This window comes from Rhinolophus sinicus, chromosome 14, assembly GCF_057876585.1.
Source record: "Rhinolophus sinicus isolate RSI-liver-muscle chromosome 14, RSI-T2T, whole genome shotgun sequence".
Classification (NCBI taxonomy): Eukaryota; Metazoa; Chordata; class Mammalia; order Chiroptera; family Rhinolophidae; genus Rhinolophus; species Rhinolophus sinicus.
In genome coordinates, this window is record NC_142514.1 from 128,176,532 (window position 1) to 128,190,148 (window position 13,617).

The window sequence follows — 13,617 nt, forward strand, 5'->3', positions numbered from 1 at the left end:
AAGTTATTTAGCATCGCTACACTAATATTCAATAATTCATAAACGTTTTTTCTTCATAATTTTCTCAGAATTATTTTTATTCCTCACAGTTTTCCACATTCCAGAAATATATTTTGATATTAAATCTAGTGATAGTAAACCCTGCAGTAATTGTTATATAGCCATAACCATTTGTATGCTTTATATACCAGTAATCCAATACAATGAATGATAAACATAATAATTCTCAAGTTAAAATATTTATATTATAGGAATACAATGGTATAGAGTATCCGATCTTTACAGTTCTATATTTTTTTGTTTCTTTCTCATTTGTTTGAATGCCAACAGCTATTATTCAGCATACAAAAGCATAAACAATAGAATTGAGTGGGTTAATATGGTGCTGGAACCACATGTAACAAAACTGTTAACTTGTTGTTTTTTTTAACATTCAAATCTATTGTATGTGTACAGGATAGATGGATATCCAGGAGAAAATAAATTCTAGAGAGCATATAAAGGGAAATATGATCATCGCAGACCCCAGCTTGTATTAATTTCTTACGTTTTCACCCTAAACCTATTCTCTTCCTGTATTTTACAATCTAGGACATGGAGCTACAATAGCACTTACAATATCACTAATCTTCTCCCACGAACCATAAAAATTCCCCTTTACCACCTATTATCCACACATCTAGTCCTAGAGATTCCTAGAATTCCTTACAAATAAGGCTCTTCATCCCCACTGCTACCGTGTTTCCCTGAAAATAAGACCTACCCCGAAGATAAGCCCCAGTTACGAACATCAGCCAGATGGACGCATTTAGTACATTATGACAATGTTCCAGAAAAAGATGACATGACTGTTTTGAATAAATGTCGATTGTTGTACGTGAAAAAATAAGGCATTCCCTGAAAATCTTCCCTAATGTGTCTTTTGGAGCAAAAATTAATATAAGACCCCGTGTTATTTTCAGGGAAATACGGTATATAAGACCCAGTCTTATTTTCAGGGGAACACGGTACTGCTTTAATTCAGTCTTGCATAGATTTCCATGGCTATTGCAACATATTGTCTAACTTGATTCTCTAACAGACGTCTACAACCACTCTGATCTGTGGCTCACACTGCTACCACAGTCCATCCAATCTCATCTCTCTTTATAGCATTTCCCCCTTAGAAGTCACCTCTAGCTCCTCCTTACCTAAATGATGAAGTTCAAGACTTCTGAGATGGTACAAAAGACCATTCACAGTTGGTCTTCCTCAACTGACTTTCTCCTTAGTTCACTATCCTGTACACTATACATAGCTACAATGCTTAATATTCACTATTCCCTGATTCACAAATACCTTCCCATTTTCTAGAATATTTCAAAATACTATTATTGCTCCATTATCCACATTTTCAAACTCAGTTCAAATCTTCTCTTTCTTCCTATGAAGGTGGGTCATGGTTCATATCTATAACAACACTCATTTTTATGTGGTCATTTATTTATATATCTGTCCTCCTCTCTCATTCTTTCTCTAGACTGTGAGCTCTTGGAGTATAGTATCTAAAACTTATTTAACTTATGTTTTCTCAGTTTCAATACAATTTCAACACATAGTAAATGTGGTAGATTGCATTTTTCTTCCCAACATTCACTCATACTCTCGAAGGTAAAAATCATACATACCTATCCCATTCAGGTCAGGTTTGGCCACATGACTTGCTTTGGTCAATGAAATGTGTGTCACTTCTAAGCAGAACACTTAAGAACCATTGCATGGTTCCATTACACTTTCTGTTTTTCTCCTCTATAAGGCAGGCCATATCCCAGAAGGAAACTGCTCTTTCAGACTATAACTCAGAATGAAGGTGACATGGAAAAGAATCACAGGCTTTTTGCAGTGAGAAAAACAGAAATGTTTGTTCCAAACCACTGAGATATTGGAACTGTTCACTACCACAAAATAATTTAGTCCAAGATAGGTACATATTTAATAAATGTTGAACAAAATAAGGAAAGTTATAGAGATATAGAAGATGAATTTTGACTGGAGAATTCCAGAATCACTTTTGCTTTAAACAAGAGCTTTCTATTGAAAACAGATCAGAATTAAACTTGTATGATTTGCTAATTATGAGAATTAATGGGAACTGTAGTTTGAGAGGAGAAAGGGGGAAGGGTATGCTTATATATTTTGGTAAAGAAATCTTAGGAAGAAAATGAAAGTAAATTATTGCTATAAGAGCATGTCCTTAAGATGTCTGCAGGGAAGATTTAAAGGAAAAGAATGCTATCTACTGAGGAGGTGTTTTGAGAATGGGTGCATATTGAAGATTGCTCCTTATTTAAGCCAACCTAAGTAAGTTAAAGGTGTTTTTTCCTGTTTCAAATGTCCAACTTACTCTATTTCTATAGCCAAATAAAGACTGGATGCCTGACTAAAAGAACATCCAAATTTAGAATATATATGTATACTCAATTTTTGTTATTCACAGTAGTTATGTTCTATATACATGCACCAAACACTGAATTAGTGAATACTGACCATTGCCCCTACGGGAAATATAGGTTTACATTTCTGTGAGTTTCTAGGCACCATTTTTATCAACTGTCCAATACGTAACAGTGCTTTATGTGTGTTCCCGTCTAAAAGCACTGATTTCATATAGATTGTGATTCATTAATGTTAAACTCAGAGAAAATAGCACTTTACTCATGCCTGAATGCAGCTGATTTAATGTATACATTTTCTATGTAAGGTCTACCACAGCCTTCTTGCACTTGTGAACTATAGAGCTAAACATGCACTATGCTTGGGGGTTATTTTAACAGAGAAATCAACAAAACACACACACACACACACACACACACACAAGGATCGACACTGAGTAGACCACGAACAAGACACATGAAAGATGAAACAAGAAAGCAGAGGTTTGCCTTATTCAATCTCAGCTGGGAATGTGCACATAAGGAGACACTGCCAGTCTGTGCATATCTGCCAATGACTGCAAAAGTGCCATGAGTATTGATTTGGGGGCTGCAGTTCGCAAATAAATTTTAGCAATTAACTGAATTTGCAGATACAGAATCTTCAAATAATGAGGATTGACTCATTGTCAGAGATACAGAAAAAAATAATGAAATAGATTATGAGGAGACGGATAAAATGCCACCCAGTGAGAAAAGAGAGAAATTAGATAAATGGATGGATGGATGGATGGATGGATGGATGGATGGATGGATGGATGGACTGATAGGTAGGTAGGTAGGTAAGTAGGTAGGTAGACAGATGATAGATAGATAGATTGATAGATGATAGATAGATAGATAGATAGATAGATAGATAGATAGATAGATAGATAGAGATAGATAGATAGATAGATAGATAGATAGATGATAGATAGATAGATCTGGAAAAGTGCTTTAAATGTGATACCTCTTCTGTTTGTTTCCCTATCTACCCCCCCCCTTTTTTTTCCTGATTTGGTAGAATATGTCACCCAAAGGCATTAAAGTAATGCCAGAATCTTGACAGTCCACTCTATCAATGTACTTGAAAGCATTAGACAGTAGAAAATTAAGCTCAAGTTTTTCTTGACATTTCACTTTACTTACTTTATTCCTTACTTAAATACACCCTATCATCTGAACAAAAATCATAAAAGAACACTTTTAGGAAAATGTTAATATTTAATAACCTGAATTCAATACAGCACCATCTAACTTAACCGGCATGGAATGAACTTCCTTGAGATTTACGCAGCAGATATTCCCCAATAAGTTTAAATAGAATAACCCTGTTTTATCACATAGATACTGGAATTTTCTGTTTACACACAAACTCTTCTATGATTTTTATTTTGCTGTTGAATGAAAACATATGGACCAAAGTTATTTTAAACTCACAACTGTAACTTATAGGCTCCTAATAAAATATCATCTCTGGCTAAATTCTTAAGAGATCTATACCTTTAAAAAAAAAAAAATCTAAAAAACATGATGAGAGATGAGTGATTTAACACTCTGGTTCTGACAGGTTTTTTTAATGGAAATATTACCCCAAAAATGTTTATCAAGACAGGCTTTTCCAATACCCATTAAATTCAATGAATGAATTGTGAAGGGTAAATAAGACCCATTGTAATCTTACATTTCTTATGTAATATTCACAATCATAATGTTACATAAGAGCAAGCTAGAATTAACAAAAGGAGCAATTTAAATCCCTTCTTCCTTGGAGAATGGTGCTTGACAAATAGAGTTTCCTGTCCCATTTGCAGCACGCCCAGGCATCTCCTCAAGTGCCAATGAGACCCACACTCTCATATCAGTGATATAATAAACCCTCCAAAATAGAGGGAAAAAATGAGGCAAACAAGCCCACTTCATTTCAACTTGTCAGCTTTAAATAAATTCTTCTGCAGCTGAAAATGAGTAACTTGAGGGAAGAAAATGTGTGAAATAATGAAATTTAACACTGGGACAAAACATATTGCATTATTACTTTTTTCCTGATCTGCCAAGAAGTTTTTGAAATTTCAGCATAGATAAATTTTAATGAAATACCTTCTTGTCAAGGAGGACTTAGAGGAAGAAATGGTTTATTTTGTTTATTTTCTTTTCTACCCACCAAGGTCTTAGGAAACATCTCACGTTGTCTCAAGCCCCTGTGATATCTTAATACATAATCTATGACCTTTGAAACAGCTCTCATTATCAATTTTTAAGTCAGCGTTGATGTAGCAGAGCATACTGAAAAAAACTAAACGGCTTCTTTTCATTTACATTAATTAATTACTTCCATAATAGTTTCCCTGGCACTGATTTTATGTGCAAAATATTGGAGCATGCTTTCTGCCTATAAAAATGAAGGACAGAAATGCATTTGAAGGATGACAACAATAAGTTAACCGTCTGATACATAGAAATATCTGAACAGCAATGAAGTAAACAGTGATTGTTAACGTAAATCCTTTCCCTCATCCTGTCCCCCGTGCCCACTCCCCCACAACCCAGTTTTCTTCAAACACTTTCCTGCTTTGCATTCAGGAGGCTCCAATCTATTCTTCCCTTCAAACCTTTCCATATTCCTTCTCCTCCCTCTTTGGTGCTACTTTTTTCATTGTTAAATTGTCCCTTCACTTTCTTTATATTTCCTGAAAGAGCTGTTGCACCTCTTCAATGGAAGGACAGTGTCACTGAGTCCCAGCACATACATAATACAAGTTGTACATATTTCAGTGGGAGAGAGGATGGAAAAAGTCATGTCTTTTCTGCCCCAAGATGTGACCAAGTTTGATACAAACATCATTTCATATCTATTGTTTCCAATATTCCAAATAAGCTTAGAATACTTTTCCTTATTCTGTTATACTCTTACCATTATAACATGAACTCTCTGATTTCAACTCTTTTAGAATTCCTAGATTGCTGTGAATGGCCAGTGCATGGAATGATAGCAGTGTTGAGTATGATCCCTGACACCATCCTCAATGACACATTGTTCAGTTTTTTCAATCACTCTAAAGTAAACCGTAATTTCATATGTGTATTTTAAATGTATTAGAGAAGTAACATAGGATAAGAAAGAGTATATGGACTATGGACTACAAAGGACTTCAGTTTGAGGCTCTGAGGCTCTGACAAATCAATATTTAATAGAATGACCATAATCAGCAAGTTTTTTTAACGTCTCTATAATTCACTTATAAAATGTAAAAAAAAAGAGAGAGAGAGAAAGAAAGAAAAAGAAAAAAAGAGTATCATGTCACAGAATGGTTAAACTAATAGTAGACGTGTTTTTAAAATATTTTTAATTCTTATTTTATGATCATTATAATAAATACTGTAAAGGAAAAGAACGTGTTTACAGTTAATGTGACCTAGTTATAAAATGTTCAGTAAATAGTATGAATCAGTGATATTATGCAGCTTCCAGGCATACACTCTGTTTTGCAATCAGTGAAATGCTGCCAGAGCATTAGGTTGTTCTCTGCAGTTCAAGGTAAGTGAGGTTGGTGCCTTCCAGCACTCTTCAGCCCAAAGTTTCCATTATGTTTCACATTTTTTATTCTAACAAGCTGCTATCTCAATCATCATGCAGGTGTAATACAAGACCATGGTGTGGCCTGAGGTAGCCATTTAATTACATCTTTTTCAAAAGGAAAACCAATGGAATCATTTGCTTAGAAGATATCTGTTCTAAACTAAGGGGTTTTCTGTTTCCCCACAGTGATGGCTGGGCTGACAGGTATGATGTGACAGATGGATATCAGCGAGAAGCTGTTGGTGGAATCACAATCAAGCTCCAATCTCCCGATGTCAAGTGGTTTGATGATTATTATCTGAAGCTCCGGCCAGAAACAAACCTTCGGAACCCTTGGTTTCAAGAATTTTGGCAGCATCGTTTTCAGTGCCGACTGGAAGGGTTTGCACAAGAGAACAGCAAATACAACAAGACTTGCAATAGTAAGCAGATTTATTGTTTCATTTAAAGTGGACAAGACTAAGGCTCCAATTGAAGTCAACTGTGTCATGGGGAAAGTGGCTGTAACATGTTAGAGAGGAAGACTCATGTATGAACAGTGGGGATCGCTACTTATAGTGATAAGCAGGTTTCATTCTAAGAAAAACATCAGAACAGTGTTCACTCTATTGAGATTCAAAATGTTTAGATTATTTATATTTATATCATTCAAAAAATTGTCACTGCGGTGAAAGGATAATGTGAGCTTCAGAGTGGGACTATCCTTAACGTCCTCGATGGCATCTATGTTCTGCTCATTTTGATTATCTTTAGTAGTTGGCACAGTACGAGGCACATAGTAAGGAATATCTATATGTATATGTATATGTATATGTATATGTATATGTATATGTATATGTATATGTAGATAGATAGACAGATAGATAGATAGATAGGAGGGAGAGAGAGAGAGAGAGAGAGAGAGAGATCACACACACACACCAGGGGTGGCAAAAAATGTATACACATGACTTGTATTCATCTTTTCTTATCAGTATATATGTAGTATTTTTCCTTTCTTAAAATGTGTATACATTTTGTTGGCACCCTCAGTGTGTGTGTGTGTGTGTGTGTGTGTGTGTGTGTGTGTGTGTGTAGATAGATAGATAGATAGATAGATAGATTATTTATTTAATACATATATTAAATATATATGCATATATATATACACACATATATATAAAGAATTAATAAGTGAATATTGAAGGAGAAAGCCAACTTCTACTTGCACCAATAAATCATAATAGTAGCAGAGATATGCTATAGATAATCATGATATATCAAGATATAGAACCTGAACAGGGCCATTCGTTAAATCATTCAGTAAATATACCAAATATTGCTTTAGCTGTTGGGGTAGCAAGATGAGGAGAACCAGTTCCTGCCTTCAAGGGGTTTAGTGTCTATTGAGGGAGGTAGTCATGTTAACAAAAATATGCGATTCAGCATTGTCAGTGCTATAATGGTTAAATAAAAGGTTTGGTTATTATTATTTGTGGCATGTCCAAAAGAAATCTTTAATAACCAGGTAGGACCAATATTTATATATGTGACGTCGGATAATTAACTTCGCCAACTTGTTACAACAATGTTGCTAACCTTTTTATGATATCAGAGGGATTATTCATTATGAATTTATACCAACTGGACAAACTGTTAACCAAGTTTACTATTTGGCAGTGCTGCAGGGCTGCATGAAAAAGTTAGACGACCTGAACTTTTCACCAACAATTCATGGCTCTTACATCACGACAATGCACCAGCTCACACGGCACTGTCTTTGAGGGAGTTTTTAGCCATTAAACAAATAACTATATTGGAGCACCCTCCCTACCTGATCTGGCCCCCAATGGCTTCTTTCTTTACCCAAAGATAAAGGAAATATAGAAAGGAAGATATTTTGATGACATTCAGGACATCAAGGGTAATATGATGACAGCTCTGATGGCCATTCCAGAAAAAGAGTTCCAAAATTGCTGTGAAGGGTGGACTAGGCACTGGAGTTGGTGCATAGCTTCCCAAGGGGAGTACTTCGAAGGTGAGCATAGTGATTGATATTCAGCAATGAGGTATGTACCACTTTTTCTAGGATGAGTTCGCGAACTTAATTGTCTGAGCTTGTATGTCAATGCTCGCAAAGATTAAGGTTTGTTAAAATTGATATGGGACTTGTTGGTACTGCCTTATCCGATATTGTGTAAAAAGAACTCTGTATGAATTTGCATAGGAGTAAAATGGCTTATTTGGTGGGCTAGGCAGCTTCATCGGTGATTCACGTATCAGCACCAAAATGAGGAAGATAGGAACAAGGTAGTTTTTCATAATGCATCTTCCCCTGAGTCCATATAGATTGTATGTTTTGGGTATCAGTTCATTCTTTTGTGAAATGGTGGAGATAGTAAATGGTGATTTGTGGTTGTTTTTAAATGTTAGTATTTGGTAAAATAAGAACTTGGCAATCTTAAATCAATTTCTCTTTGGGTAGTGGGGGAAGAGTGTGATGCTGGAGCGTGGGTACTGTACTGGTCAGTGAAATCCAGAAATCATAGAAGCATGGTGTAAGACTAGGTTTGCTTCTCTCTCATTTCAGATTCTGCTAGCTCTTGTCCAAAATCTACAAATACTTATTCACTCCCTTTGTTTTTATTTTTGTGAAGAAATGTGTGTGAATCAACAGCATTGTGATTATGTTTCACAATTTCAATTTTTATAACTGTTTTCATATCTTTCACAAATTTATTCAGTTTCTGAAGGACACAGAATTATTTCCCTTCCTGAGATTTGGAAAGCTTATGCCTCTCTGCATTCTGATTCTATGATTACATAAAGATTAGTTTATGTAGCTACATTAGGAGTTATAAAGGGTAAGCAGTAGATCTGATCTCATCTTTTTACTCACAAGTTAGTGACAACCCTCAACCAGTGTGGCTAAGGAAATTTTTCCAATTGGTCTTTATGCTCTTTTGTACTAATATTCTTCTTTTCCCACTCCTTTTTGTCAGAAGTGTCTTTTCCCTTGTTTCTCTGACTCCTTTTTTTTGTTCCTGCTGGAAGTCTTATTTAGGTATACTCTTGGAAAACTATTTGGTTGATTTCCATGGGAACATTAATTCTGTGGAAATCGTTCTGTAAAATCCTTCACTTGAACCTGTTGCTCTAGTTCTCTGCTTCTCACATGAACCCTGATGTGATTTCTCTGCTCAGAATTTGTTCCATACTCCAGTACTGGAAAGGACTCTTTAATCCCTCACCCCCTTGAGATCTTATCTGATAACAGATGTCAATTTGTACATAAACATGAACACTTATATTCAATATCTCAATCAGTCTTCTCAATAAGGGAAGCACTATTATATCCTTATTTTAGAGATAACAAAACCAAGATTTAAGAGACAAAATGACTTGTTCAAGGTCAGATAACTATTAAATACTGAAACTTAGAACTGAACTCAGGTTTGTGTAGAGTTTAACCAATATGCTCTGCTAAAAAGGTACAATATGGTAGTTTTAAAGAGTCACCATCAAATTTTAATTATATAATTGTCAATATATAGGTCATGATATCAAAAAGAAAAATAAATCTTAAAATTATTTGTGTATGACTACGGAATACAATAATACTCAAATTTTCATTCATCTCTACTTTTGATCATATTTTCTGTTTACTCAAAAATCCTTTTAGCATTTCAATCCCCATCTTCAAAAACGCCTATGTAGTTTATTCATATGTGTAACACTGCCAAATATGAATAGAATTTTCCTAAATATAAGGTACTTAATTAAGCCCTTTTATCACACAGTGTGCATAAGACAATCATTTTTGAGTTGTAATGGTAAGAAAGATTAGGAATTTATCATTCATTTCAGACAAGAAAGTTTCACTTTGTTCATTGTCTACAGTAACTTAAACCTAATAGATAGTTCAATAAGCAAAATGTCTTGATACAGAGTGGAAATACCTGTAGCTGAATTTCTGATTGTTTTTCTTAAGAGCTTCTTGGAAGGCGAACTAGAAAAGCTAGGAGAGGTATCTTATTTATAGTTTAAGTATTATAAATAAAGCTTTTATGAACATTGGTATTTTTATAATTAACATTTGAAATTTTTTATGTTCATTGCTCATTTCTAATTTTCACCATGCATAAATCTAACAAAAACCTTATATCCAAAGTAGATGAGGAACTCTCAAACTAGATATTAAAAAGGTAATTGACTTGAAGAAATGTGCGTAAGACTTGAACAGACACTTTATAAAACAGGATGCCCATATTTCCAATAATCATATGAAAAAGAGCTTAACTTCATAATATGTAATGGAAATGACAATCTAAATCATAACACAGTACAACCACATAGAATGTTTAAAGTTAAAAAAAATAATACCAAATGTTGGCAAGGGTACAGAGCAACTTGAACTCTCATGCATTTCAGTGAAAGTATAAATTAGCTCAACCACTTTGGAAAACTGCTTGGCAATACCTGCTAAATCTAAACATATGCTTAGCCTATGACCTAGCAATTCCATTACTATGTATACATCTAACTGGAACTAGGATATATGTCTTCCAGAATGTATGTATCTTTCTATATTTTCTAAACATTCTAAAATGAGGATAGATTATTTCCTCCAAAAACCAAATACAAAAATAGAACTTCAAAATATGATTTTAGGGGGCCGACCTGGTGGTTCAGGCGGTTGGAGCTCTGTGCTCCTAACTCCAAAGGCTGCCAGTTCGATTCCCACATGAGCCAGTGGGCTCTTAACCACAAGGTTGCCAGTTCGACTCCCGCAAGGGATGGTGGGCTGCACCCCCTGCAACTAACAATGGCAACTGGATCTGGAGCTGAGCTGTGCCCTCCACAACTATGATTGAAAGCACAACAACTTGACTTGGAAAAAATCCTGGAAGTACACGCTGTTCCCCAATAAAGTCCTGTTCCCCTTCCCCAATAATAAAAAAATATGTTTTTAAAATGTACGATTTTAGGACCCCCCACCACTCACACACACACACACACACACGCACAAACACACACACATACACACACACACCCCACACACACACAAACACACACACCCCACATTTTTAAGGAAAGCACTTTCATTTATGTATAGTGTGTGTTGTTGTTGTTGTTGAATATGTATTTATAGTAATGTGCATAAAATACACAAATCTTAAGTGTACAGTTTGATGAATTTTTACATATACACATCTCTGTAACTAGCTCTCAAAGCAACAGTATCAGAAAGTTAAAAAAGGCAGCACATATGACAGTCTAAATATTTATTTTCTTTCAAGAAAACTTATGCAACTTCATAATATAAATATTAAAAAATAAATAACTGTGCAATGGCTATACTGGCAGATGCTTCATAGAAAATTGTCCAGTTGGAACATAGCTTATTACTAGTTCTCTCATTTGCTGTTTGTTTTCTATTTCTCCAATTTGTTCTTTAATTCTTTTTTTTTTTATATTTGTCTTTCGTTATTGGTATATATATATATATATATATATATATATATATATATATATATATATATATATATATATTTAATTTATTGGGGTGACAAGTGTTAGTAAAGTTACATAGATTTCAGGTGTACAATTCTGTAATACATCATCTATAAATCCCATTGTGTGTTCACCACCCAGAGTCAGTTCTCCTTCCATCACCATGTATTAGATCCCCCTTATCCTCATCTCCCACCCCCCACCCCCCCTTACCCTCTAGTAACCACTAAACTATTGTCTGGTTGTTTGTTTTTTTGTTGTTGAGTTTCATGAGTTCCTTGTATATTTTTGATATTAGCCCCTAAACTATTGTCTGTGTCTATGAGTTTTTGTTTCTCATTTGTTTGTCTTGTTCTTTTGTTGTTTTTGGTTTATATACCACATATCAGTGAAATCATATGGTTCTCTGCTTTTTCTGTCTGACTTATTTCACTTAGCATCGTACTCTCAAGATCCATCCATGTTGTCACAAATGTTCCTATATCATCTTTTCTTACCACCGAATAGTATCCCATTGTGTATATATACCACAGCTTCTTTATCCATTCATCTATCGAAGGACATTTTGGTTGTTTCCATATCTTGGCCACCGTAAACAAAGCTGCAATGAACATTGGAGCACATGTGTCTTTATGGATAAATGTTTTCAGATTATTTTGGGTAGATACCCAGGAGAAAGATTGCTGGGTCATATGGTAATTCTATTTGTAATTTTTTGAGGAACTTCAACACGGCCTTCCATAGCGGCTGCACCAATCTGCATTCCCACCAATAGTATATGAGGGTTCCTTTTCTTCCACAGTCTCTCCAACACTTGTTACTATACGTCTTGTTGATGATAGCCATTCTGACTGGGGTGAGGTGATATCTCATTGTGGTTTTTATTTGCATTTCTCTGATGATTAGTGATGTTGAGCATTTTTTCATATGTCTATTAGCCATTTGTATGTCCTCTTTGGAGAACTGTCTCTTCAGGTCCTCTGCCCATTTTTCAATTGGGTTGTTTGCTTTTTTGTTGTTGAGTTGTATGAGTTCCTTGTATATTTTGGATATTAGCCCCTTATTGGAGACACTGTTTGCAAAAATCTTCTCCCATTCAGTTGGTTGCCTCTTTATGTAGTCGATGGTTTCTCTTGCTGTGCAGAAGCTTTTAAGTTTCATATAGTCCCATTCGTTTATTTTAGCTTTTACTTCCATTGTCTTTGGAAGTAAATGTCTCTTTGGAGAAATGTCTCTTCAGGTCCTCTGCCCATTTTTCAATTGGGTTGTTTTTTTTTCATTGTTGTTGAGTTTCATGAGTTCCTTGTATGTTTTGGATATTAGCCCCTTATTGGAGACACTGTTTGCAAAAATCTTCTCCTATTCAGTTGGTTGCCTCTTTATTTTGTCTTATGGTTTCTTTTGCTGTGCAGACGCTTTACATTTCATATAGTCCCATTCATTAATTTTAGCTTTTACTTTCATTGCCTTTGAAGTCAAATTCATAAAATGCTCTTTGAACCCAAGGTCCATAAGTTTAGTACCTATGTTTTCTTCTATGCATTTTATTGTGTCAGGTCTTATGCTTAAGTCTTTGATCCATTTTGAATTAATTTTGGTACATGGTGACAGATAGCAGTCCAGTTTCATTCTTTTGCACGTGGCTATCCAATTCTCCCAGCACCATTTATTGAAGAGGCTGTCTTTGCTCCATTGTATGTTTTTAGCTTCTTTATCAAAAATTATCTGTCCATATTTATGTGGTTTTATTTCTGGGTTCTCAATTCTATTCCATTGGTCTATGTATCTGTTTTTCTGCCAATACCATGTTGTTTTCATGATTGTAGCCCTGTAGTACAAGCTAAAGTCAGGGAGTGTGATATCTCCAGTATTGTTCTTTTTTCTTAAGATTGCTTTGGTTATTCGGGGTCTTTTGTGGTTCCAAACAAATCTGATGATTTTTTGTTCTATTTCTTTAAAAAATGCCATTGGGATTTTGATGGGGATTGCATTAAATTTATATATTGCTTTGGGTAATATGGCCATTTTAACTATGTTGATTCTTCCAATCCATGAGCATGGAATGTCTTTCCATTTCTTTGTGTCTTCTTCAAT

General features: G+C 34.9%; 1 protein-coding gene across 6 annotated transcripts in view; it reads left to right on the forward strand.

Moving 5' to 3' along the window:
• GRM5 (glutamate metabotropic receptor 5) overlaps positions 1–13,617 on the forward strand; it is a 457,668-nt gene that overhangs the window by 315,651 nt on the left and 128,400 nt on the right. For all 6 annotated transcript variants that reach the window (XR_012497441.2, XR_012497444.2, XR_012497443.2 and 3 more), the window contains exon 4: positions 6,217–6,452. Coding sequence is in view for 2 of the 6 variants with exons in the window: in XM_074335624.2 (XP_074191725.1) it covers positions 6,217–6,452 (236 nt within the window). In the remaining 4 variants the exon portion in view is untranslated. The remainder of the gene's footprint in view (positions 1–6,216; positions 6,453–13,617) is intronic.